The sequence below is a fragment of the Electrophorus electricus genome, chromosome 2 (assembly GCF_041902795.1).
Source record: "Electrophorus electricus isolate QZ-2024a chromosome 2, ASM4190279v1, whole genome shotgun sequence".
NCBI classification, from domain to species: domain Eukaryota; kingdom Metazoa; phylum Chordata; class Actinopteri; order Gymnotiformes; family Gymnotidae; genus Electrophorus; species Electrophorus electricus.
This window is the reverse complement of record NC_137498.1, coordinates 2,409,283-2,436,064: the sequence shown is the minus strand read 5'-3', so window position 1 is coordinate 2,436,064 and position 26,782 is coordinate 2,409,283. Positions and strand designations below refer to the sequence as shown.

General features: G+C 41.0%; 2 protein-coding genes across 9 annotated transcripts; both read right to left on the bottom strand.

Annotated features, from left to right (window-relative positions):
* Nucleotides 1–20: 20 nt before the first annotated feature.
* On the bottom strand, nucleotides 21–6,606 carry rad51 (RAD51 recombinase). Of its 8 annotated transcripts, none has more exons than XM_027030130.3 (10): nucleotides 5,648–6,092; nucleotides 5,080–5,137; nucleotides 4,543–4,638; nucleotides 4,091–4,225; nucleotides 3,581–3,698; nucleotides 3,123–3,309; nucleotides 1,777–1,890; nucleotides 1,556–1,685; nucleotides 1,196–1,317; nucleotides 21–1,076 (listed from the first exon to the last, which is right to left on the bottom strand). In XM_027030130.3, the coding sequence occupies exons 3-10, from the start codon at nucleotides 4,627–4,629 to the stop codon at nucleotides 953–955; spliced, it is 1,017 nt and encodes a 338-aa protein (XP_026885931.1). In that variant the 5' UTR covers nucleotides 4,630–4,638; nucleotides 5,080–5,137; nucleotides 5,648–6,092; the 3' UTR covers nucleotides 21–952. The 8 variants fall into 8 exon arrangements, with proteins under 8 accessions (XP_026885931.1, XP_026885929.1, XP_081551477.1 ...); XM_027030128.3 differs by having other exon boundaries at nucleotides 4,091–4,228; nucleotides 5,648–6,085; XM_081695351.1 differs by lacking the exon at nucleotides 5,080–5,137 and having other exon boundaries at nucleotides 5,648–6,093.
* On the bottom strand, nucleotides 6,604–20,380 carry adgrg11 (adhesion G protein-coupled receptor G11). The gene is made up of 16 exons (XM_081695349.1): nucleotides 17,103–20,380; nucleotides 15,560–15,659; nucleotides 15,074–15,160; nucleotides 14,905–14,967; nucleotides 13,677–13,844; nucleotides 12,473–12,598; nucleotides 12,184–12,319; nucleotides 11,906–12,068; nucleotides 10,426–10,560; nucleotides 10,017–10,121; nucleotides 9,594–9,633; nucleotides 9,025–9,128; nucleotides 8,431–8,546; nucleotides 7,981–8,246; nucleotides 7,740–7,830; nucleotides 6,604–7,299 (listed from the first exon to the last, which is right to left on the bottom strand). Exons 2-16 carry the CDS (start codon nucleotides 15,636–15,638, stop codon nucleotides 6,924–6,926), a joined length of 2,055 nt encoding a protein of 684 aa, XP_081551475.1. The 5' UTR covers nucleotides 15,639–15,659; nucleotides 17,103–20,380; the 3' UTR covers nucleotides 6,604–6,923.
* Nucleotides 20,381–26,782: the final 6,402 nt, after the last annotated feature.

Below are 26,782 nucleotides of genomic sequence, written 5' to 3'. Positions count from 1 at the left end.
AATTGCACATACACTGATGCTCCAGCAGTTTAATTTTTAATAGTCACAAAAGATGCAAACTCTGATATTTCTGACTTAAATTTTAAGAAGCAAAAATGTAATTGGTGAATTATTAAATGAGCAGTGTGACCAATAACAGAACATTTAATTCAAAGTATTCTCTGTACAAAAATGGTTACAGTTCCAAGGTCACCAAAACACAAACACAAACAGGAAAAACAAAAATAATCTTTTTTTTCCCCACCACTAATAACCCAATTACATCACACCAAAAAGGAATAATAAAATATCTTGGGCAATAATCCTGTAGCACAACAATTTGTTTAGTCTGCGGTGGTGGGGGGCGCCAGAGCCACAGCATGGTTTCCACTGTCTACTCAAACACATCTGAACGAGGCACCTGAGAACCAGCTTCCATGTTAAATGAAACGAACAGTGCAAGTCCAGATCACACTAAATGAATATGCCTGTGTGTGTGTGTGCGTGAGCGAGAGAGGGAGAGGAATCTGTTTCAACGGACATGTTCATCAGACATCTCGCAGAGAGTATATGAACTCGAGACCAGCTGCTCTGGGGTCACTGAATGTAATGTAACTGAATACAGGTGTAAAGAAAATGAATAAATAACAAAGGTGTGCAGTATTACACTGACATTATTCTGACATTTGATTCTAACCGCAGGGAAACAAAGGGAAAGATCGAGGAGTTTGTGAGCTTTCGGGCTGCATTTCACAGCCCCTGACATAGCCCCAGAGTGGTGCTATAAGCAGTCAGGTCAGCCACAGGTTCAGCAGAACACTGCCATCACACCCTCGGATCTATTCTTCTCAAACATGGGCCCCTTCCTCCCGAGATAGCGTTGGCGTTTGTACTGATGGCCGTGTGCGTTAGTGTAGGTAGTACTGGGTCTCCTTTATGAGTCCACACGGTGTGCGCCCTTTCTAGGTGTCTCTCAGTCTTTAGCATCTCCAACTCCATCCGCGTTGATGGCGAACATGGCTTCTGCCTCAGGCAAGCAGGGGGAGTCGTAGATCTTACAGATTCTGGTCTCACCTCGGCCCTTCCGTAAGTACAGCCTCAGAGAGAGAGGGATTGAAGAACAGTTACATTTAAAATTCTTTAAAAATTTTATATATATATAAATAAAAAAATATGGTTGCATAATTAGGAGATCACTCTCCTATAAGGATCTTACCTGGTTGTGGAGGCGTGTGCTAAAATGTTTCCTCCAATGGGTTTCTTGGGGTCTGCAGAGAACATGGCAGCACCATCCACCTGAGCTACAACCTGATTGGTGATGACGACAGCCACGCCAAACTAGACACGAGAATATATACTGTGTTCTTAAAGGAATATTCCTTCAGCTTCAAATCTCTCATACCTATAGCCCTTTCTCGGTCATCTCAGAAGATCTTTTCAAACTATTTTCCTACATACCAAGGGCACTTCTTTAAAAAGAGATCAGGTGGTTTTTCTGTTCAGTTACAACCTAGCCGGTCTCTCTAGCTGTTGTGTCCAGCATTAGGGCACGTCAGTCAGTGCGTGCGGGTCTCACCTCATCAGCAAGACGCAGCAGCATGCGGAGGAAGCGGCCAAGGTGGCACTGACGGGCCGAGAGCTCCCCTCTTCCGGAATAATCCGTCCTGTACAGTGCAGTGGCACTGTCCACTATGAGCAAAGCATACCTGAGAGAGGGGAGGGTGAAAATGATCAAAACAGAGTTCCCTTTCAGCAGCAGTGCGTGTGTATGTGTGTGTGTGTGTGCGTGCGGTTTACCTGGACTCTGCCATCATAGCCGACGCCTGGTAGAGCAGCTGAGTCTGATGGTCTGTGTTGAAGGCGCGAGCATATGCGACATTATCCAGAACGTCAGTGCCCACCAGCCCGTACCTAGAACACCCCACGCACATGTGCTTAGCTCCCCTTTCCCTCCGGCACTCGGACGCACAGGATCAAAAACCACCATCACTACTAAAATGTGAAGCTTTTTAACTGCTATTTGACTGCTATTAATTGGTATAAACATAAAACTGCTATAAATGAGAGGGGTTTGACTTTAAATCTGCCCTATTCATATCCATTTTGTTAGTTCGAAGTTAGACGCTTTATTTTGTCTTCCTTTGAGAAGACCATCTGACACCAGACCTCTCCCAAAAATCACTTATATCCAGGATATATTCACAACTTATTGTCTTGGATACATGTTCCTTGGATGAGATCAAGAGAGCCACTGAATGAGAGTTAGATAGCGCTTTTACTGAACAATAGTGGGACAACATGATCCAGTGCATTTGGGCCAGACTTCAGATGATCCAGTTCAAAGCATTAGAGTGTTCACCGGTCCAAGTCTCAAATATCTAAATTCTACCCTAACAATCAGTAATCACTGTGATAAATGCACTACCTCAGCGTTTACTTTGGCATACGTTTTATTTCTGTCCCACTATAAGTAAATTCTGGTCTGATTGTTTTGGGAGAATGTCAAGGGTCTTGCGCATTAACATCAACACATGCCCCTCTATTGCTATATTCGGTAGCTCCTTTGGTTCGCCTTATTAAGAGTTCAATTGGATATTCTGGCTTTCATCTATTGGCTACATGCCACTTTTTTTTTTTTACTGTGAAACTCTACAAAACCACCTTCAGTCAAGACATTATCCATTTCCATAGACTGGAGAAGATAACATTCGCTTTAAAAGGCAACACTGCTGTTTTTGATTACAGATGATGCTGGCAGATTAAGCCCCTCCCCTTTAAACTGTGTTAGAGTGTATTTGGGTGCGTGTGTGAATGTGAGCTGTGTTTGGTGCTATGGAAAGGATTCCAAGGTAAAGAAAACCATAAAAACAAAACCTAATGTCTGTAAATCAGGGCTTTTGATATTACCAATTGTTACCCCAATTTAGATTAGGGCTTTCTACACCGTTCATTTTTATCGTTTGCTGCCTTGTTGTTAATTTGTCTCAATTTCTTTGACTCCTCAATTTAAAAAGAATAATAATAAAATAATAAAATCTTTAAAAAAAGAAAAAAGAAAAAAAAAAGTGAGACTCAAGTGAGCCTCTGCCAACATCCACGTTGAGTTGAACTGGTCTCAGCCCTGCTGTCTGTGTACCTCTCACCTCTCAGCTACAGCCAGAAGCCTCTCGGGCCGGAAGGTGCCCTCGGTGTCGATGTACATGGCTTTGCCCTCCCCTCCTCCCTGGTCAATGGGCAGCTGACAGGTGACCGCCAGCGTGTGGCACAACTGCGTCTTCCCCGTGCGGAACTCCCCGAACATCTCTGTGATGGAGCCTGTCTCAATACCACCTAGAAAGGTGGGGAGGGGGTCTCAGTTGCAGTTAGAGGACTCTGTGGCACTTACAGCTGTGGTGCTGAAAAGAACGACCTTACAGTTGTGCCATTTTGCTGTTATATCACAGAAAACCCAGTAATATGCAAAAACCTACTCCAGAATGGGATCCATTCTGTTGATGCTTCCTGCACCACCACTTTGTGGCCAGTCCTGCAAAAGCAACACACTGTACAACGCTCCAGCCAGGCTGCTAACTCCAGCTCCTTCAGTCAGTGGACTTCTCACCCTGCAGAAGCTTATCCAACTCTTTGGAGCCCGTGGTGATCTGGATGATCTCAGCTCTGCGCTGGTGGAACTCTGTTGCCGTTGTGAACCCCATGGGAACCAACTTGGCAGCCTCCCCCTGCACAGAAACCGAGAATGAGCTGAAGGACTTGCAGGACTCGGATATCAGATTCATTCAGACCACACACTCAGGACTGGGCTCTGAAAACTGCTGGAGACAGCCAATATGAGAAAGAATCAACACCACAGTGGACAGCATCTGGTAAACTATAAAAACACTACCAGCTTCAAAGCTATCAAAAACTTTATTTCACAGATACATATGAATGTATGTATGTATGCATGCATGCATGCATGCATGCATCTGTAATATATGCAAGAAATATTTTACTATTTATAATCATTACTTTTCCAGTGGCTAGCATACATTTTCAATGGCTTTGGTAAAGACCTGGACATGGTGGTTTAGATAGTGCTTGGTAGCATGTCTGAGATTGTGATCATCCTCACCAGGATTTTATCAGCTTTCGCCTCGCTGATGCCCTTGATGTTAAGGAGCTCCTTTCTGGGTGCATAGGCCACGGCCTCAATGGTGTGGAAGCCTGCCTCCTCCAGCTTCTTCAGGTCACTGCCACTGATACCACACTGCTGGGAACACACACACACACACACACACACCATTCCGATCGGCACAGTGAGCAGAAAGGCACCCTTAACAGATATAAGAATTTTTTAAAAATCATATATTAAGATACATTCATTAGGAACAGCAGGTGTGACCACAGAGTGAGCAAAAAGTGAACATAAATGAATAACAAACCACAGTGCAACAGTCACATGATCTAACCAGTCTTCAGCTTAGGGCTGCAGAACAGATCTAGGTGGCCACTTGTGCATTGTGACAGAAGTAAACGGTATATTAGCCTACTTTTCACAGGAAAATGTGTTATTGGTAGCTGTACCTCCAGGCGGCTCAGAGGCTGGGGTCCAAAACTCTCCTCCTCGACTTCCGTCTCTACCTCCACTCGGCTCACACTTTTCATAGCCATCGCAACAACCTGGACCATTGGACGTGGCACACATCGCACCTTTACAATCAGTCAAGCAACTCCTACTTCATTGTTTAGTGATAACCTTAGACTCTGGCCCGAATATGATAGAATAAGGATTTCTTCCATGGACACAACTAAGATAGCTAGCCAGCTAGGCACAACTCTAGACAAGAGTGACTAAAAGCTAGCCAAGTTTTGCCAGTGTAAACTTTAAAGCATTATGCAATTTTATGACGATTATGTTCGAAATTGCCATGTTGCTATCTGAAGTTTCAAACCAAACTAAAGTAGTAATGGAAAATGTAACGTTATCTGCAATCAACTTTATATAGCTAGTTAGTCAAGTTAATTAACTTGGTTGAGCCTGCCAGCTCGTCAACGTTATACAGCTAACGTCCGATTAATTAGTAAAACAGCTAGCTAGCTAACGTTAGCCAACAGACCTACCTAGGTTAGTTATCCGGCTGCTTTCTTGCCACTTTAGCTGGTCATGCACTGTGATGAACTGTCAGATCAGACAGAAAAAGACGTAAGATAGCGTTAATCGGCAAAAAGTTGGACACGGCGAATTATGACTTTTTCTTAGCTCTCTTTCACCTTGACTGGCCAGCTAGTTATCCTGTCTTAGCATTACAGCTAGGTGGCTAACGCAAACCAACTTTCTTATGTAAGATTCGGCAAATGAACTGCAGCGACATTGGATGCAGAGAATGTTTCCCTAGCTGATTAACCTCGTTTGTCTATAATTCATTTACATCCAGTAAACCCAACCTGGTTACCTAGGCAATAAAACGAAGATCGGATAAATAACTGCTAGCTAACTAGTTTACAAGAAATCAGCAGTTGCGAGTTAACTGACATAACTGTAAACTGGTAAACTCATAGCAAATTAAAATACCACGGTGATTTCAATTCGGGCGCTTTATCGTGCCACTATTGAACTGTGCCCATTTGTATTTGATTTGTGTCAACACACATAACCTAAGTAGCCTAGCTATGCTAACATCACACTTACCTCCACCAAAACAACTCGACACACTATGAATTTTCCCGCTCGTACCGGCAGCCTACGTAGGGTGACGTGGTGACGACTTTTTCTTAGCTCCTCCCTCATGTATAATCTCATTTTTCCCCCCTCCCTTATATATTTTAATATAATAATTAAAAGGTTATAATAATCAGAAGGTTGTCAGTTCAAGCCCCACCACCGCTAAGTTGCCACTGTTGGGCCGCTTAACCCTCAATTGCTCACGTTGTGTTCAGTCATAAAACGGTTTGGATAAAATGCCGTAAATATCTTGAAATTGAAGTTCATTAAATTCTTTGGTGGCGTTCGAGGAACACGCTGATTCTCTGAAATCCAAACACCCTGTACTGAAAGATGCCAACGTAAAGATGTCAATGTGAGTTGTGGACGGCAGGATCTGCCCAGTTATTCGAGGTGGGAGATGTAGCAGTGATGCACTGGTGCGGCAGTAATCTAGTGCCAGTATGAAGCATTTTATTTAAAACTTTTGCTAAAAAGAAACATTAAGCTTTCATTTAGAATCAAAAATCATTAATGTTTACAGTCTGAAAATATTTTGCTTAATATATATATATATAATTATAAGCGATATTCAGTAGTAACTGCAGTGTAGTTCAGTAATGGATGTAGAGGTATTTAAGACTGCATTACACACAATTTCCAGAGAGACAGGATGTATCACATAAAAGCCTTTTGCCAGCTTTGTAAGGAAAGTGCTCTGAAGCAGCAGGAGGTGCAACTCGTTGATGTCCAAATTTCTGAAGACTTGCATGATGGGAAACAACCTATGACCTTTTTCTTCACCAACATGCCTACATGGTCTTTCTAACTTATCAGATGTCCTTCGCACTGGTACAGCCCCCAACAACAGAGCTTCTGGGTCTTGTCTTCTTAAGACATTATATTACTTGATATGAATACCTAGCCTAACCTAGTATCTGAATTCCAGCTGGATTTAAAATATTTTTGGTTTGTCGTAAGGGTTTTCCACAATGGTGGGCTCTCCTGACTGGGTGTCCACTTCCCCCACAAGCTTGCTGGTTTTGTAATAATATATGAAGAGGATGAATCCTGAGAAGAAACAGGAAAGGGTTGAATGAGCTAGCGACTCACTGGGGACTGGGCTGTTACGTTGTAAACGAAGATGACCATGGTCTGCAAATGACTGGATACACGTGATTTTTGTCTGCTGGTTGTCGCCACGGGGGCCATGGCGACACCTGTGTAAACAGAGCTTTGCCCCCATAACTACTATATCATCAAACTAACCCAGACACTGCAAATCATGTACATCCAGCAGAAATAGCCATTTTACTTCTTTCTCTGACCCACCTTGGAAGGAGTTGAGGATAGTGAAGATGTAGTAAGCTGGGAGGCGCATGGCGCCGTATGCCAGGAATGCAAAGCCCCAGGTGAGTCCCAGCATGCTGCACAGACCCATCACAGTGAACATGTTGCCGGTGTCTGTGTTGGTGCTCTGACCTGAGCTGGCATTGTCTCTGAGGCATGCCACATGCACCCTCTTCACTAGGTAGAGCCAGCGTAGCATGAAGATGAAGGTCATCAGTGTGAAGAGGAAGATGATGGAATAGAAACCGATGTTCACCACGTATAGGGTGACTGAGTCTACAATCCAGCACCTGTAAGCGCAGATCACAGAGAGCATGATGGGTAATAGAGCAGCATGAGAGTAATACAGCAACAAGAGAATAAGATAAACATGGCAACTTTCAGACTAAAAATCAACGTCTGACATAGCAAAATGTGACAAAATGAGGAACAGACAGTAAAGAAAAAGGACATAGAAAACCAGAGCAAAACAACAGTAAGCCAAAAACAAATAGAGTAGCAAAAATAGTAAAAATGAGAATACAGCAACAATAGTGTGTGTGGATGGGGGTGTCTTTGAGGTCTTTGAAGATTGAGGTCCAAGGCTTGGAAGCTGTAAGATTAAACGCCCTGCCACCAACTGAACACAGACTAAAATGGAGCACCACAAGAAGAAGACCTGTACCAGAGGATTTGAGCATTTATGGTGTAAATTAAGACCTGAGTATAAAAGCATTTTGTGCTTACTTACATTCTTTCCACATTTCCTGAATCAGTGTGGAAGACAAGTTTATTGTATTTCCCCGCACAGAAAAGGACAGCCACAGTAATGGCAGGAGGCACTAAAGAAAACATAAGTCAAAGGTCAAATGACATGAGTTGTCTATAAAAACTTGTGTCAGCTGTCCACAACTGTCCTCAAACAGCAGTAATAGAGGACAATGCCATTGTCCTGCGAACACAGATCATCAGGGTTTCATTCCAACACTCACCCCAGCCAGTGATGCAGATCTTAGTGAGGTAGTGTTTGATAGTCGCTGGGTTATTGACCAGTTGCAGACAGAGGTGCAGGGCCTCCAGGCCAAACCAGGTGAAGCTGGCCAGCAAGCAGTAGTGCATGAAGCCTGCCATTAGCTTGCATGCTATCAGGCTCTGCAAGTTCGCCACAGACCCGTTGGTCAGAAAGGTCAGGTTCAACAGAGACAGGGCCACAAACAGGTTTATGAGGATATGAACCGAAACGCTGGCTCTCGCCTGCCTGTGGAGAGATGTTGGAGATGTTCATCCTGGAGTTCATCCTGGAGACATACTGCACAGTTTTTCCACCCGAGCTCCTCTCAACCCAGAAAGGGCATGAACCTTTAATGACTACTTAGATTAGTTGTTTTGTGTTAAATGTTAAATCTTTTTTGTTTCATTCTTTCTTTCTGCTCACACTGTACCTTATCAAGAAGTGCATGAAAAGAGCCACACATAGGAAGAAGAGGGCGAGCCCACAGCCAATGGAGGTGATGTAGGTGAGGTTGTTCAAGTCTGAGCTGCTTATGTTTTCAGGTGGCTGTAGAAACACCATAACCATTTTGACATCTCCTGGACCGGGCTTCCCTTAGGTCTAATCTAAGTTATTGTTTCTCAATCAGAAATGTTTTATAAACTTTGGCCAAGGTAACATTACTGCACAAGCATCATTAGACAGTTAAACCTTTCAGGTGAATATATATTGTGGTCTGTGGTCAAATCAAACCTCTGTAAAAACCTGTCTTCATGTAGAACGTCTAACCCTTACTGTGCCACACCTGATCCAACTAATGCAAGGTTTTCTGAAGACCTCGATCAGGTGGGTTATGATTCATTTGAGCAGGTGTGTGGGGTTATGATTAGATAGAGCAGGTGTGTTGGATTATGATCAGTTATAGCAGGTGTGTTGGGGAATGACCAGTTCAAGAAGGTGTGTTAGGCTATGGCTGGAACTGAAGGAGGATCTCTGTAGGTGGGGTTAGTGGTCACTGAGGTACATGACTGAAAGAGAATCTCACCACCATCAGCAAAGCAAAGAAGGTCAGGTGCTGGCATTCACAGGTTACAGTGGCATTTATAATAGTCGTATTGCACCCTTCAGTTGTCCAGTTTTGCTGGGAACCTAGTGACAGCAGCGTCATTGTTACATAAGCCCTCAATTGGTTAGAAAAGTAACCAACCGCCACTTAGCTAGTGGAAAATGTTCTAGAAATGTTCTTGAATGGTGTTCTAGAAAAATATTAGGGATGTCAGCTGTCTGGAGTTTTAAAATCCAGACTAAAAACACGCTTGTTTAGGTTTAAACTTAGTTAAACATAGTTAGTTAAACATTTTATAAGGTATAGAGTTATGCGTTTGTTATTTTTTTATCTTATTTTATATTATTACTATCATAAAAAGTATGATTTTAATATTTATAAATATTTCATCTTTCCAATCTAAATAATTTTGAGATTTTGGAACAACATTGAAAAATGTTATATAATCAGAGATTGTTATTATTATTTTTATCACAGAAGTCATTCATAGTTAGCCTGTTGGTCACAAGAGTGGCACACAGCAGATAATCTAAAGCACGTATAATAACCTTTTCCGTTCCAAGAGTGACAAGAAGGAACACCATCATTCTGCAGAAAAAAAAAGTCAAATCTTAGATAATGTTATAATAAACAAATTGTTTTCAATAGGTAACTGCATGTTATAACTGAGAGTCCTGCATGCCATAACTAAAGCCCTGCATGTTATTACTGACAGTCCTGCTTGTTATAACTGAGAGTCCTGCGTGCCATAACTAAAGTCCTGCATGTTATTTCTGACAGTCTTGCGTGTTATTACTGAGAGTCCTGCTTGTTATAATTGAGAGTCCTGTGTGTTATAACTAAAGTCCTGCATGTTATTACTGACAGTCCTGCGTGTTATGACTGACAGTCCTGTTTGTTATAACTGAGAGTCCTGTGTGTTATATTTGGGTGGATATAATAGTTTTGTTGTGTTGAGTGTATTGAATTACCGGGTCAAAATTCCTGAAGGTTAGGTTAATTGTGTTCTTGAGGTTGGTTATGTTTGCTCCCATCTCAATGGAATACACTTCATTATTTAAAATGACACTATCTATCTATAGAGGGAGAGAGAGAGAAAGAGAGAAACAGGAAGAAAGAGAGAAAGAGTGAAAGACAGAGAAAGGGGGAGAAAGAGAGAAAGAGGGAGAAAGAGAGGTGGGAATGTTTTCCCAGATATGATTTTTAGTAAATAGTTTGGTGTTAGTAAGAATCTCTTCATTTTTATAATTTGGCCAGCAAAATTCTCTCTAAGTGACTGCTTTAGCTAATGGTTTGTTTGTTAATTAATTAATTAATTCAAAAATATTCTACATATTTGACATCCTTATCTGATAACTGAATGGAAAAATACCAATGTACCTTGCTAAAATTTGGAAATCGGAACACAGCAGCAAACACAACGGTGATGTTTTGTTTAAAAGCTTCCTCAAAAGCCTCCCTCGGTATTGAGATCGTCCTGGGAAAAGTCCAGAGCTGAGTGCTATCTTCGAGGCGCTGCGGAAATGACAGTGTTTCAGGCTTTTTAGTAGTTGACAAAACTGCCAAACTTTTCCTTTTCTCTCTTCTTCTTGTTCAAAATTGTTTTTTTTAATGTAAAACAAATTACTTACCTCTCTACATAAAAAACTGAATGTACTTTCTTAGAGTGTATTCCCTCTAACAGGAAACACTGACCTTGAACTAGAACTTTCTATGTGCACAATTAAAGGCTGCAGGCCATCTGTTATATTGCAGAAATTGTCAGCCAGTCTCATCACAGTTCACCCCTGCTTAGATTTGGTCCACAGGCTCACTAATAACCAGATATGATTTGGATAACAGAATTTTCAGCCTAGCAGCAACACAGGCATGGTTCAGAAGGTGTAAGGTGGGCTCAAACCCAGGTCAGCTAGGTGATGACACAGACAGCCTGCTGGGTGAGCAACCACGCTCTAATGATGAGAGAACCGTGTGCAGAACCGTTAGATCTTGGAACAGGTAAAACAAAAGTAAAAACTAACCACCACGCCGAGCTTGGAAAAAGGGAGAACAAAGGACGCCACGGGAAGAGATGGCAACCCCGATGCACTGAGGAAAACTCAAACTAAAACTTCCCAGACAAAACCAGAAAACGAGGAAGAACTTGAATGGCTAAGGGAACCCTCAGGAGAGAGACAGACTCGAGAGGGGAAAACTGGAGAGGGGAGGGGACGTGTCAAAACACGGACACCCTCGCAGGGAAGAAATGAGGTGTAGCACAAGGGCTCACAGACCTCAATACCCGAAGTTACCGGCTAGGAACTTGGCTCAGAACTTTAGCAAAGACCCAGCACTGAGTGACTGGGTCACTGGGCTTATATAAGGTCTAGCCCAGCTGTTGGGCATCAAGCCTGATTAGTAGTGTGGTTGACTTGGCCTGGTGCCAACCCTTACAGGAGGATGTGACACAGGCGTGTAGAGGAGGATGTGTTGGCATAAGAGTAACAGGCACTGATGTTTTTACACATCAGTGTCACTGTTAGAGTGGTGGGCAATCCAAAAATATCTGGCCAACAATGGACCTGAAGCCAGAAACTGAACCTTGAAGGATTGGGAGAACAAGCATGCAATAAATGCATGTTTTGAATGGGTGGGTGGTGAGAATGTAAGGATTACATAAAGGATGTTGCAGCTTTTTCAGAAGCTTCTATCTTCACCATACGGTTGTAAGAAGCCCGTTTTCTAATAGAGTAAGGCAGTGAAGAGTGCACATGAGCTATGGAATGTGGGGTTTTATCACGTGGTTACTTTTTTTACACGCACGTACACCATTTTACAAAGACTTTATTTTTCTAAACTGTACCTACTCTCCTGTACCTACCCCAAGGTTGGTGCCACTGGAGTAGGCAAAAGTGACAGTGTCTGGGGTAACTGGGTCTTTCTGTTTCACAAAAATACCCTGCACGTCTCCATAAGACACGGACATTGTTGACTTGTTCTCCATTAATTTGAGAACATGGGAGGTCAGAGCCGTCATAACAGAACTGAAGTAACAGAAAGAGAGAGAGTTATAATTATTAGTTATAATTTTGAAATTAAAATTATTCATAGTCCTAAGAGAATTTAATTGTTCTCTTTTCATAATTGATATTGTCTTACGCCAAGTTAGTAGTACTTATGTCGTGAAGAAAAGGAATATCACTGTGTCCCTCTGGTTTTTCTAATGCGGAGCCGCACTTATAGCAACCTATGGTTTCATTTTTTAACACGATGTTGTCATAATTACTGCTGTAATCTGTAATGCACACTCACACAAATATGCAAACACGAATTAGTGAGACCCCACTGTAAAGTATAAGTCATTTGGCTTTTAGCTAATTCTGAGGCAGACAATACACCACCCAATATCCATGCCCCACCCAGTGTCTCTGTAAAAAGGTGTTTTTACCTGTACAGTTTGTGTTATAACTGTCAGACCGGCAAATGGATTTGGGATCCAGGCATGTCACACTACAATTTCCATACGTTCTCATGACATTACAGTCTCCTGTGCTGTTCCACTGACTTGAATTGGCTAAAGTGATATAGAAAATGAAAGAATGAATGAATATTTATATGGTTGTATTACATGTATGTTTAGTCATGAAAAAAGTTATTTGAATGGTCACGACTGCCCTCTTCCCAGGTGTTGCAGTTCCCATGGCAACTCCTAGCCATGTGTTCCCTTGATTTGTTACTGTTCTTGTTTTGTTTTCTCTGCTTCGTATTGGTCTCACTTGTACCTCATCAGTCCTTGTTAGTTTGTGTATTTAAGCTCTGTTTTCCCTGTCTTGTCGCTGGTCAGAACACTAAGCCTATGTCTAAGTTCCTCACCTTTTTGTTATGTTTCTGTGTTCGAAATATTGCCTTGCTGCCTGTTTCCTGTTAGTTTGTTTTCCTGAAGTTTAGTTTTTTGTATTTTGAATTCTTTTGTAATTACGTATTCCAGTTTTGTTGTCATCATGCATTCCGGACACATGCAGAGTTCTGTGAGGTCTCTGGCACCCATAGTAAGGGTAAGCAAAACTCAGCACTACATGCTTTTCAGGGTTCTGGAAAGTCAAGTCAGTCAAGTTTTTTGGAAGAAATTGTAGATTATAAATATTGATATAAATATAGAAATATCAGGTAGATTGCATAGTTTGTTATGAAATTGAATATAGAAAGCAATGAATTGTGACAATGCCCCTTGCTGTTGGCATTTTGTTTATGTTTGGTCCTTTATATTTGTTTATGTCTGGTCTTTTGTTACATATGCTTATATTTTGGTTTTATAGCGCACCCCATTCAGATATGTTATATCTGTGCCTTATTTGTGTTTCTAAGACTTTGCCTTTCTTTTGTCTCTGTTAGCGTTTCTGTTTTGCCTCTGTTAGCGTTTCTGTTTTGTTTTTGTTAGCGTTTCTGTTTTGTCTCTGTTAGCGTTTCTGTTTTTTCTCTGTTAGTGTTTCTGTTTTGTTTTGCTACTTTCATTAGCCCTCTTCAGTTGGAGATCTGCGTTTGCCTCCCTGCATGTTTTTTCAAGTAGTCATGCAGGGCACTGTTTTTAATCCAAACAACTTTAAGGAATAATAAAAGTCAAATTATGAGAATGATGAAATATTGTTATGTACCTTGTATATCGTGCAAGGTGTTGTTGCATGCACTTGTGAAATTGTCTTGGTTCTCTTTCAAAAAGTATATGTTTTTCTGTGGTCTCAGATATTGGTTTCTTGTTATGTTGATTGAGTAAACGCTGCTGTTGTTTAACAACCACAATCCAATATTGGAATAATTACAGTCTGAGAGAAAATAATAGCAAACAGGTCAGATATTGTCCAAAAGTAGGAATATACACACTAAAGAGATATTAAATTAGGAACACCTACCTTGCACCTGAAGTCACTGCCAACTATAATAGGTACATATCATAAATGCAGTATATATCTGAGTGTAACTTCAGTCTGAAATTGATCCTCCTGACTGCAGGAGCACCATTTTAGGTGACAGAGTTCATGGAGTATTTACACATGTCTGTCTCACTGCTGAGCTGAGAATGGCTGAGAGTAACAGCCAGGAATACTGTTAGATATCTCGTTCTATGATAGTTGATGTTGACATCCTCTGGCTCTTTACTGATGGTCGATTTCTGGCCACAGCACCAGTGTTTACTGGATTTTTAAAATGCTTTTAACTGCATTATATTCAGTAATATAATGTAATATAATACATTCTCTAAAATACAAAGGCAACAACATATATGCAAAACTACGGAAGAGAAACTGTGGAATTCTATGTTAGAAAAACATGGATTTAAACAGAAAGGTTTCAGGGATCTTTTTCCACCAGGTAGAAGTAGAAGATCTTTCATTATGTTACACTCTTGGTGGTGGAAATCTGTGGAACTGCTTTCATCTACGCATTGCTCATTGCACTTTTAGTTAGGGTGTCTCGCCTCCTGTAAGTAGAAGTGTTCCTTCTCTGTTTAGTGAAGAGAAAAACCTGACATAGGTAAAATGCAAAGTGACCTTCAGAACCTTCTCTAACCTTTAAAGCACTTCATTTTCTGGCTCTTGCCTGTGTCTCTGAGCTCATTCGCTTATACGGTCCCTCCTTCATCCTTAGATCCTCTAGCTCTGGTCCTCTTAGTACAGACTCCACTCGCATCCAAGGGCCGCACATCCTTCAGTGCTACTACTATCAAACTTTTGAACTCTCTGCCACAATCTCTTCACAACTGTCCTTCTCTGTATTCCTTCATTCTGCTCTTCGTTCGGCCTCGTGTTTATCCCCGTCAATGTAAAGCATCCTTGGGTTTGAAAGGGTGCTATATATATGTAACTTTATTATTATTATTACTACCTGTAGTTCCTTCTGTTTGATTTGTATCAAATCCCAAAATGCAGCTGTCATTATTAATTGCTCCTGTTGCAACAGAAATAAAAAAACAAAAATAAACAGAAACATCAGTTCATGCTCACCACAGCCATAAGACACCATTAAACTGAATGAGCTCCATGGAAAGACTCACCACTGCAATTGGTAGGCAATCGTCCTGTATATCCACCATCGATCAAAAAAATCTTATTACATCCATTTATTTTACACTCACGAAGACCTACATAGAACATATACAGACTGTAACTGTATATGAGCACAGACTATAACTACAATTTAAGTGTTAGCTTAATGCTATTATCAAGATAACATTTTAATGTTATATTTCTGTATATTTAAACTTTGGAATAATCCGAGGAATAGCACTGTTTGTTCTTTAGTCTGCACAGGTTACACCCGCTCCCCTTTAAACTCTCAGATTGTTTTGACATTGCTGTTTAAAAACAGTAGTGCTAATTTTACAGAGGAACTTTATAGGAATACACCTTTGCATGGATAATGACCCGTATTTCTTCAGTTGTGTAAACATTATGAGAATAATGTACAAATTTGTACATTAACGTACTGTATACAATAATGTGCAATAATGTACTTCTGTAGAGGGCCCAAAAATACGAACCTAAAGAAGATATCGAGATGGTAGCCATGATCACCAGAAAACTGCATGTTGTAAACTTTATAGAGGGTATCCAGCCCATCTTGAGTTCACTCACTGATACCTAGACAAAGGGAGAACTCTGTAATTATCATTTAAGACTACCTTAAGGGTTGGAGTTTATATTCAGTTCAGTAAATCTCGTTTCATATAACTTCTGTTTACCTTTTGGCTTTACAGAGATAAAATGCAAAGTATATGCAACCACAAGTTGTCAGCAGACACACACAGTAGATTTTAATATAAAACAAAACTGGAGGAATACACAGAAACTTGTATTCAATGTTAGTGTTTGAGGACATTTAAAGATAGTATTAAGCAATTTATTGAAAAAAGGTACGTGTGTTATGGTTTGTCCCTTGAGCTTTGCAGTTCCCAGTGTACTAAGCGTCATGTCATTTTGCTTTAGTTCAAGTTTTGGCTTTGTCTCAGGCTTGTCAGATTTACGTATCTTGTGTGATCATTTGCATATCTCCTGCAATCATGGATATCCATTCTTGCTTCCAGACATCTACTATACCATAGTTTTAGTTCTAACTCTGATGCTGGAAACATATAGCAGTTTAGCTCTAAATCTGCCCTGCTGAGTTTAGCCCAGCCCTGCTCCTGAGTTTAGCCCAGCCCTGCTCCTGAGTTTAGCCCAGCCCTGCTCCTGAGTTTAGCCCAGCCCTGCTCCTGAGTTTAGCCCAGCCCTGCTCCTGAGTTTAGCCCAGCCCTGCTCCTGAGTTTAGCCCAGCCCTGCTCCTGAGTTTAGCCCAGCCCTGCTCCTGAGTTTAGCCCAGCCCTCTCCTTTACAGAAACCTTGCAAAACTGATGCTTTAATTGGTTCTTATTTTTACTGTACCAGTGTCACATGCTTTTCACATATTTCATACATTTATAGACACCATGTTGGTATGTTACAAATAAATTACTTTGCTTTCTTTTATAAACACTAACATTAACAATATATGGTCATGTGTTGAAATATGTCTGGTAATTATTTGCATTTTTTAGTGTAATGTTGCTGTTTTCCAACAGCTCAGGTTTATTTGCATAGCTATTTGCCTATACAGTACATCAGTTTTGTCTAACCAAACTTAACCTATTGAGATGCATGAAATATGCTACAATGGCCTGGACACTAATGAAAACGTTCTACTCTATATTTCCAACATGGCTGTTTTAAAAATAGAATGTCAGAAAACTCATTCAGTTAAATTACATTTTATTTATATTGAGTGTATAAAATAGATTGTTTTTCATAAACTAGCTATACAACAACCAGGTCTAGACCCTTAATAAGCAAGCCAGTGAGAATCTAAAGACCCTTAATAAGAAAGCCAATGAGCCAATGAGCAACACATGACAATCATTTATCAAAATATATCTATTTCAGAAAATAGAACGCAGTGTTGCTTTAAAAAGACATTTATTAATTTACTTCTATTAAATAATAATAATAAAAAAAACATTCCAGTTCCTAGATGTATATAGCTAAATTTTTACATTTGAATCAATCTCTTACTTGGTTATCTGAAGTCGGTTCACTTGGCAACAGGAGTAGTTATCAGATGTGCTTACTGTTCCCACTCTAGCACAGGTTTGTAGATTCTACGTGCTCTACCTTAGTTGGCAGATACCAACATCTGACCTTTCTCCAGTAGCCCAATCCACTGCCTGGCTAATTTGTTTATTCTCTCTTTCATGCAAATTATCACAGAGATGAGCTGTTCAGGATATTATTCTATTACTCAAAGTATATTTGTATTCACTTTTCCAGTGGGCAGTCACTGACCAGCTTACTGGAAACACCAGTTTCCAAACATGTGGCTTGTCTGTATCTGGGAGCAGTGTGGGATAAACCATCCATGTCAGTAGTTTTTCCTATAGGTGTCTGCTGGGTGTCTGGCTGGGCAACCATTTTTGATCCTTTTAGCTGTACAGTACACACCTCTATGGTTTAGTCATATTAAAACATACACTCCATTCTGTCATACGTCTGACATACTTTTAGTTGGGTTTTTTTAAACTAATTGATTGAATAATTGGTATTTTAAAGCATATAGTGTTAAGTCATTATTACATCTGCATAGCATTTTCAGGTGTAACTGCCATATGATCAGAGTCAGTGATTCCCTTGGTTGGCTAGGTGTCTCTTGTTCGGTAGGAGAGATGCCCACCTCTTCTTCACCAGTAAGAGTGAGCCATTACCGTACTCAGGCCTCACATGCTAGCGAGACTGGGGCATGACTACAGTTATGAGAGCCATGACCCCCTCAAAGCAAAATATTATGGAGTTACCAAGACGTTTGACTACAAAACTTAACTATGAGTTTAACTGTGACTCTTGTCTCTTATTCTTGAAGTGAAGTATGTGCATGTGTGTGTGTACATATATGTATGTGAATGTGTGTATTTATGTGTGTCTGTGTATATGTATGTGTATATATGAGTGCATATGTTAATGTGGATATGGGCTATATCCGTTGGCGAATCTCCAGTGATAAACTACTTGCGCAATGTCCCCTTCACCAAGAAACATCATTTTTTCCAGGTACAGCTTTCACAGGGAGAGAAAAAATGTAGTGACATCACAGGTGATAGCATGTGACACTGTCAGAGCACTATGAATAAGTGCTACTCTGGGGAATTCCTCCTCGCTTCCTAGGCACACTTAAAATATCCTGAATCATTTTCAGTAAAAAAAAAAAACAAAACAAACAAACCAGGAACAGTATATTAGTGACAAGATTAAGTTAAGCGATATCACTTTTTTCTAATCACAATTAATTTGGAGAGGAAGAGTTGGGCTCACCTGTGATAAATGAAGTATGTGAGTTACAACAAATGTGAATCATACAGACGTACAAAAAATATTAAGCTGCAATATCACAAAAATGACCACTAGATGGCGACAGCGGAACAGCATAGCAATCACTAATTTCATAGTAGGGCTTTTGTCCTTTATGGTAAATACATGTAGCATTTTGTCTCTTTAGGGACCCTGTATTTTATTACAAACATACAGTGTACAGTGAGAGAGTCACCCCTGTGTAGCATCGGGAGAGCTTCTGTTCTGATGACATGGTTAAGAGCCTTCCTGTGACTATGTATCTGATAGACATTGTAATGTTAACAACCTCTCAGTCTCCCAGCAGTGTGGCAAAAGGCTAGAGCAAATATGCCCAGGCAGCCAATCACACGGAGCCTGTGGTAGAGGGGGAGGGGCTGAGGGATAATCTCACTGCTGTCACCCTGTTGGGGTCTGAGGGAAGAGATAATACTGACACATCAGAGTGAAGATCATGTCGCACAAGGCAGGTGTGTTTGTTTTTATACTATAGGGGGTGGCATGTTAAGTCTTTTCAGTTCATTGCAATACAGAAAAACTGATTTGAATACAATTTGAGCAAATAAATTTACCTGACGCTTTTATCCAAAGCGACTTACAATTATGACTGAGTATAACTTGAGCAATTGAGGGTTAAGGGCCTTGCCCAGGGGCCCAGCAGTGGCAGCTACAGTATAATGCAAACACACAGTATAGTACAGTACATTCGCAGTGTATACGTCAATGTGTATAAAGTAAAACTCATATATAGCTGAAGGTTCCTTGAGGTCAGACCAGGAGCTCTTGGGCAGTGCATTTGTAGTGTGTATGGCAATGCTTGGGTTTGTTGACTGTGCTCCTGTTTTCTTATAAGTTTAGTAAGTTGAAGAGACACCAGCTTTCATTTTTAAGAGAAGTGAAGAACAGTTTCCCTCTCTCACTTCATGATAAATTTAGCTTAGTCAATTTAAGTTAAGCAACTTTACTTTCACTACACTCTACACGTGAAGGTCCATCATGCAAACACAAACAGAAGGTGTATTTGGGCATAGCAGCTAGCATCAGCATTAGCCAGTTCAGTAAGAAACAAATTGCCAGAGACAAAAATGCACATCACTGTCTTACACGTCACTGTTCAAAGGTTGTCAAAAGCCCTTCCATCACCTTCACAGTAACTGGAGCATTGTGGGTAATAAATGTGCTCTGGGTTTTTTGTTGTGTTATCATTTATTCCCCACTATTTTAATGGTCAAGACTGGACTATGGGGTCAGGGGTCAAAGCCACGGCTTTTCACTGCAAGTGAAATCTGCAGGTCCCAATACTTCTATAGATCTTTACTTAAACACACAGTCATGGCATATTTAAAGATTTGTTTAATGTTCCAGTTTACGCTCAGCCAAACACTCACACAAAGCCAATTACCCACACATAGCCAATCTCCAGCACCCAGTCAGTCAGACATCTCCAATCAATCAGACAACCTCCATCACCAGGCCTTCTAACAATCACATCACTCAGTCACTTCCATGTTCCCAGTAACCCTCCTTTTGATCCTTATGTTCAGATACATGTTGTTTAGGCTTCCCTATTTAGGCCCACAGGTACCTCCAGTCTACGCATTGGCCTTCTCATTGCTGAGATCATGCCAGCCACACCTAAAAGACTTGTGAAACCCTAGCACATCTGTTCACTTTTTTAGTTACATTTTGTCCTTTGTCCTCATCTTTGTTTTGTTCTTCATTAAACCTTTTCATTTTCCTTGTGCTTTACTCATTTATCAAAATGTCAATTTGTACTTTTAAAGATTTATAAAATGAAAGGTGTGTTTGTGAGCAGACATTCAAAAATTACTTAATTTCTGTGTGTTTCAAACACCAGTTTATTAAACATACAATTTATTTTTTAAATGTTTATAGATTAACAATGATAACATTGCAAAATGTAAACTTTCTAATCAAAATGTGAGTAGGTATTCAAGAGGAGTCCTAATATGGTTCCAGCCTCCTGATATAGACATGGGTCTCACCCCTGGAATGTATGACATCATGGATTCTGAGCTAATTTGGTGGGCTGGTAGGAGCTGAAGTGGTGGGCAGAGATGCACGCTTACATGCTTGCACGCCCTGGTGGTTTAGAAGGCAAGTGTCCTAGGGTGGGATCCCAGGAGTACATTATTGGAAACCAATGTGGTGACATCAGCACTGTCTCTCCCCCATGTGGACTATGGGTAAGAAAGCTGAAAGAATTTCATTTGATCCACACACACACACACACACACACTCTCTCTCTCTCTCTCTCTCTCTCTCTCTCTCTCTCTCTCTCTCTCTCTCTCTCTCTCTCGCTCTCTCTCTCACATACACACACACTCACACTCACACACACACACACACACACACACACACACACACACACGCACGCACACAGACACTCACAGATCTTAGCTGTGTGTGCTGCCAGCTCTTGGGGTTTCCTGCGTTCCTCTTAGCCCACTGGAAGCAGACTAAAAGCAAGTGGAGAAGGGAGGACTTAGAAGCTATTTTTGGAGTGCCACATCACTCAAACTAACCCTCCACACACAGAGAGAAAGCATGATTACACTTCTCCATGTGAGAATCATGGTTGAACATGCAGCTATCTGGAGTCTCTGTTTGGTTTTGTAGCAGATCATCAGTTCTGAGGCTGGTCGCAGCAGTGTGTGTGAGAAGACTGTCATGCAGAAGCATGCGCATTCAGGATTTTTTTTTTTTTTTTTTTTGTGGTAGTGTAAAGTTTGGTTGTCAGCATTAAACTGGGCAAGGACTAGACTATGAGCGCACTACGATAAACCATCTTTCAGCATCCCAGACTCCTGATTGTCTCCGTCTTGGACATAAAAAGATTTCCACCTGAAAGCATAAACTGCAGCAGCTGATGTCCTGCTAAGAGGTCCAGGAAGATCAAAAGGCAGTTTGAAGGTCAGCTTTCATCTATGTGACACCTCCAGTATCAGGTCAGCTGGTTCACACTGTGGAGAAGCACTAGCAACTGATGTCTGCTTTATGCCTTGGCAAAGAAATGACGTGACATAACAGCAGCATCCACCTTTGGGTTTTTCAGAAAATAAACGTTACAAAGGGACATTTTAAATAATTCTAACCAGTACACTTCAGTACTTAGGAACCAGCTTTAAGAGGCCTGGGAAAAAGCCCAAGAGTGCTAATAGTCACACCTACTCTCTCTCTCTCTCTCTCTCTCTCTCTCTCTCAGGGTCACATATACAAACATTCACGCATGCGTGCACACACACACACACACACACACACACACACACACACACAGACATTCAAACATTCACACACACACACACACACACAAACACACACAGATATTCATTCAAGCATTCACACATTCACATTTACACATTCACACAGACACTCACAAACACAGACATTCAAACATTCACACAATCACGCAGACACACACATACAGACATTAAAACATTCACATATTCACACAGACACACACACACAGACATTCAAACATTCATGCATCTTCACACAAACGCACAAACATTCAAACATTCACAGAAACCCACTCGCACACATACAAACATTCACACACATAGACACACAGACAAACACATACACAAACACACACACGTTCACATTAAATATCAGTATGCACTAAAATGAGAAAATGTATTAAAAACTAGTATTTTCTTCCTGTTAGTGATAATTCTTGTACTTCACTGAGTTGAATAAACATTACATCATGCTTAGATTTTCTGCTCTAGCAACTGAGAAGTTGTGAGAACTGATGTTATCAAAGATCAGTGGAAAAAGAACACACTGTTCTAAACCAACATACAGCAGCTTCCCATATGGTGTGTACTACAGTGTGCTGCTGTCAGCTGCATCTTCATACTCCTCACAAGCACCTTGAAAAGGAACCAGTCCAGATGCCTTCAGCCATCCCAGCTATGTTTTTCTACACTGATTCCACACATCAACACCAGTTTGTGTTGTATGACCTTTGCTGAACGGTCACACACCAACCCAAATCGAGCCCATGCTCTTACTGTCTGCTGTGTGACATGTGCCACATTATTACATATTCACTCTGTATTCTGTTGTTTGTATGGTTTGTGCTGAAGTCTATGCATAGCAAACAGCACTCTATGCAGTAATATGATTGTAACTGTTTGCTACTGTACCGCAATGATGTCAGTGACATCCCCTAAATTTCCCTCTGTCTCCAAACAGGAAATGAGATCATCGTTCTTGTGAGTGAACTGAAACACCACCACACACATGGCTTCAGCATGGTTACTCCCCCATGCAAATGCAAATGAGTCTTATGATCAGATGCATATCTGACCAAGAAGAAAGTCAAACCTGCAAACAAGCAAGAATGATGCTGTCTCCTCAGTTGCAACACAACAAAAATAAGTCAAACAAGACCGGAACACATTAAACACAAAACACACTGACAGTTCATTAAAAATGAACACATAGCCTTAAACCAGCAAACCAGTAAGGCCAACCAGTGTTCTACTTGCTGTTACCTGGCTCTTAGCTGTATGGATGAACAAGAGTACAGATGTGCAAAGGAACTTTTTGCCACTGAAACCAATGTGACACTGGCACAGTTCAATGACCGTTCCCTTTTACACCAGCAGTTCTTTGCTACTTTGTTTACAGTGATAGTTGTAAACGTCACATCTCCTTGAACCTAGACAATGTTACAATTAGTGGTGCAGGAGCCATCCTGGAGAGAATGGGTCTAGAATAGATCTAGAATTGGTCTATGGATCAAGAATGGGTCCCTCTGTATTTGCAGATAGTGGGGATTTGCCAGTACTAGACAATTTGACCCAGGTCAGTCCTGAGGTTTTTTATTTCTCTCTCATCATTCTTTTTCATCTCCTCATTTCTTCTGGCTATGTGGGAAAGATGAGTCTGTCTAGGTGATTTACTTGCTGACAGGGCAGGGAACTTTCTGGAATCAGGGGTCTAATTATGGGATGTTTGCTGAGGATGTTTGCCACTATTCCTGTAATCCACTAACCAGACCTGGGGCAGGTATGTGTGGTTACCATGACAACTTCCCATAGGAATGCTGGGGTTTGGGTGAGATAGGTGTGCCTACTAAGGAAGGAGCACTGGATTCAGAGAGCGAAGCAGTTTGGTTTACACAAACGCTAAATTAGAGTTCAGATCAGTCCCGGGACTAAGTCTTAATCTGAACCAGAATTATCTTGTTCACTCAAACCACTGAACAGCAAACTCTTTTTGCCAAAAATTAGTAAACACCTAATAGAAACAAAGTGGGCAGGTCTTGTTCTGTCCAGGTCCTGTAAAAATAACACACATGAATTCAAAATTGTACCATCTAAACTGAAAGACAGATAGGTAGTACAATTTTTAATCTCATATTGGAAGAGATACTGCTGCCCAGAGTTTCTACGTAGCCCTCTTTCTACCCAAAATGAGCAGTTTTCCCTTTTTTCTTCTGTAGAGAGGTAGTGCAATGATGCATAGCACCAAGACTCGTTACTATGACAATACCTGGGGATTCTAAATGACATGTAAATTCACTGAAGAATGATGTCATACTGTCTCAAATAATGATGTAACCTCTGTCTCTTGTGATTTGTGTGTGTGTGTGTGTGTGTGTGTGTGTGTGTGTGTGTGTGTGTGTGTGTGTGTGTGTGTGCATTCATATCTGTCAGTCATTAATCTGGGGACTCATTCCTCTACTGAGTAATTCATCTAGTCAGCTGTATACTAATAAATGAGTTCCTGTATGTCAAATTTCAGTCACAATCTTACTAGAATACCTCTGTTATAGTGAATGAACTTACTGAGCTATTATCTTAGAATTGCAGGAACTATATTGGTATGATTCTGTGTTTAACTATTAAAAGGAGGTATTAGCTTGATTATTTGGGCATACACGGATATGTAGACATGCAGGTATCATAGAATTGCAGGTGTCTGTAGTAATACAGGTGTCTGTAGTATTGCAAGTGTCTGTAGTAATACAGGTGTCTGTAGTATTGCAGGTGTCTGTAGTAATGTGGGTGTCTGTGGTTATGCAGTGAGATATATGCCAGTTGGATTGCACTGTGTATAATGTAACTCAATCAGTGGATGTAAGTTTATGTAAGTAAGCAAAGCCATTAGCCCTCAATTGCTCAACTTGTATTCAGTCATAAATGTAAGTTGCTCTGGATAAAATTTACAGTGTGATATATTTAGCATGAGTTCTATTACATAAACAATATACAGTATGTACTAATTCAACATTGTTTATTATTATTATTATTATTATTATTGTACTACCATACTGCAGAATTAGCTCCAAATTTGCTCCTGGAGATCTAAAGCTTGTTTTAATTTAATTCAAACCCTGCTCCTGGAGATCTATCACCTGTCTTAGTTTAGTTCAAACATTGCTCCTGGACATCAATCACTTGTCTTAGTTTAGTTCAAACCCTGCTCCTGGACATCTATTGCCTGTCTTAGTTTAGTTCAAACCCTGCTCCTGGACATCAATCACTTGTCATAGTTTAGTTCAAACCCTGCTCCTGGACATCTATTGCCTGTCTTAATTTAGTTCAAACCCTGCTCCTGGACATCTATTGCCTGTCTTAGTTTAGTTCAAACCCTGCTCCTGGACATCAAGCACTTGTCTTAGTTTAGTTCAAACCCTGCTCTTGGACATCTGTCACCTGTCTTAGTTTAGTTCAAACCCTGCTCCCGGACATCAATCGCTTGTCATAGTTTAGTTCAAACCCTGCTCCTGGATATCTATTGCCTGTCTTAGTTTAGTTCAAACCCTGCTCCTGGACCTCTATCACCTGCTCCTGGGTATGTGCAGCCTGTGAAGGGGAATAACCATCACATTCTGAATGTTGATTCTAAAGGGTGTGTTTGCTCTCTGCTTTTTTTAAAATAGACATTTTGGAGTTTCTCTACCCTTTTAATATTCCCTCCATCAGGCAGTGATGAAGAACTCCTCTGTGTGAATTACACTTTCCTCAAAGTAATACTAAATTCTGCTATGTTTTATGCTTAAATGCTGTTGGTAGACTTCCCCATGACTTTTATTGTAATTTCTCACATACATATACTATTCTGAATCAAATGTAGGCAGCTTTGCAGTGTACACATCATTTTTACTTTATTTTTAGCTGTTGCACCAGAGGTTCATAAGTGTATGATTCAATAAAGAATAGCAAACACCTTCTTTTAATCTTCTATTCCTCTTGCCCTCTTTGTTACAAAAAAACAAAACAAAACCCCAAAACAAACAAAACAGCCTTCTTTTCAAATACTGTGCCTTTAACTGTGTGTGAAAGTGCAGGAACAACTCCATGTTTGGCTAGGTTCAACATGATGGACATCACCTGACCCCACCCAATCTTGGCAGCTTTGGTTTGTTACTAGGAGTACACACAGCTTCTCAACCAATCAGATTGAGAGGCTGTTGACCTTGTGTGGTGGGTGTGTCCCTGTAGGCACTGAGTTAGTCCTTAGAGAGAAGAGTAGCAAAATATATGAATGACCAGGATTTTGTAATGATTAGCCAATAGAAGGAGAGAACAGACTTTATCCAATCAGAGGAGGCTCCAGGATCTGCCGGGCAGTTACCAGGTCACTGTTACTGCCTCATTCTGACAGGTCTAGCTCTGATTGGTCAAGAGTGACGAGTGCCCTGTGCTTAACTGGCTGAGTAAGCACATGCCGTTGCTAGGGGGCTGGACCAATCAGAGCGAGGCGGAAGTAGGCTTGCTTGGTTTCTAGGCAGGATTCACATGCTGAGATGTTTTGGCGGGAGATTGCTGTCAGCAAAGAGGAGGAGGGGCTGCAGAGTGAAGTGGAGCATGTGATGTGTGTGTCTGTGTGTGTCTGTGTATAAATGTGTGTGAATGTGTGTGTAAGTGTGTGACCATGCTTGTTTGTGTACTTAGCTCTTCCCCTTGTTCGATCTTTCTGATGCAACGCATAGTGTTGTGCTGGGGGTGGGGCGGTGGAGGGAGGTGGGGTGATAGGGTGGTGGGTGGTGGGGGGGTCTTGCATCTCCTAGGCTGCTTGTTATGGTTTTCTTTTTTTTAGGACCTTACAAGAGCCAATCCTGTAGCTGTTGCCACGGAAGCAGTGCCAGGGTTTGTTTTGCCTCCACTCTTGTCTCGTGTTCCTATCCATCCTTAGTTACCGTAGAAACAGAGTCACGCTGAATCTATTTCAATCTATCTTCTTGCTTCTCTCTCTCTCTCTCTCTCTATCTCTCTTAGCCTTTGCTGAAATCACCACAGCACTAAACCTCCCTCCAGTGTAGTAGAACTGCTAGTCTGGGGTCTACATGTAACCCAATTAACCTGCTGTAGCTT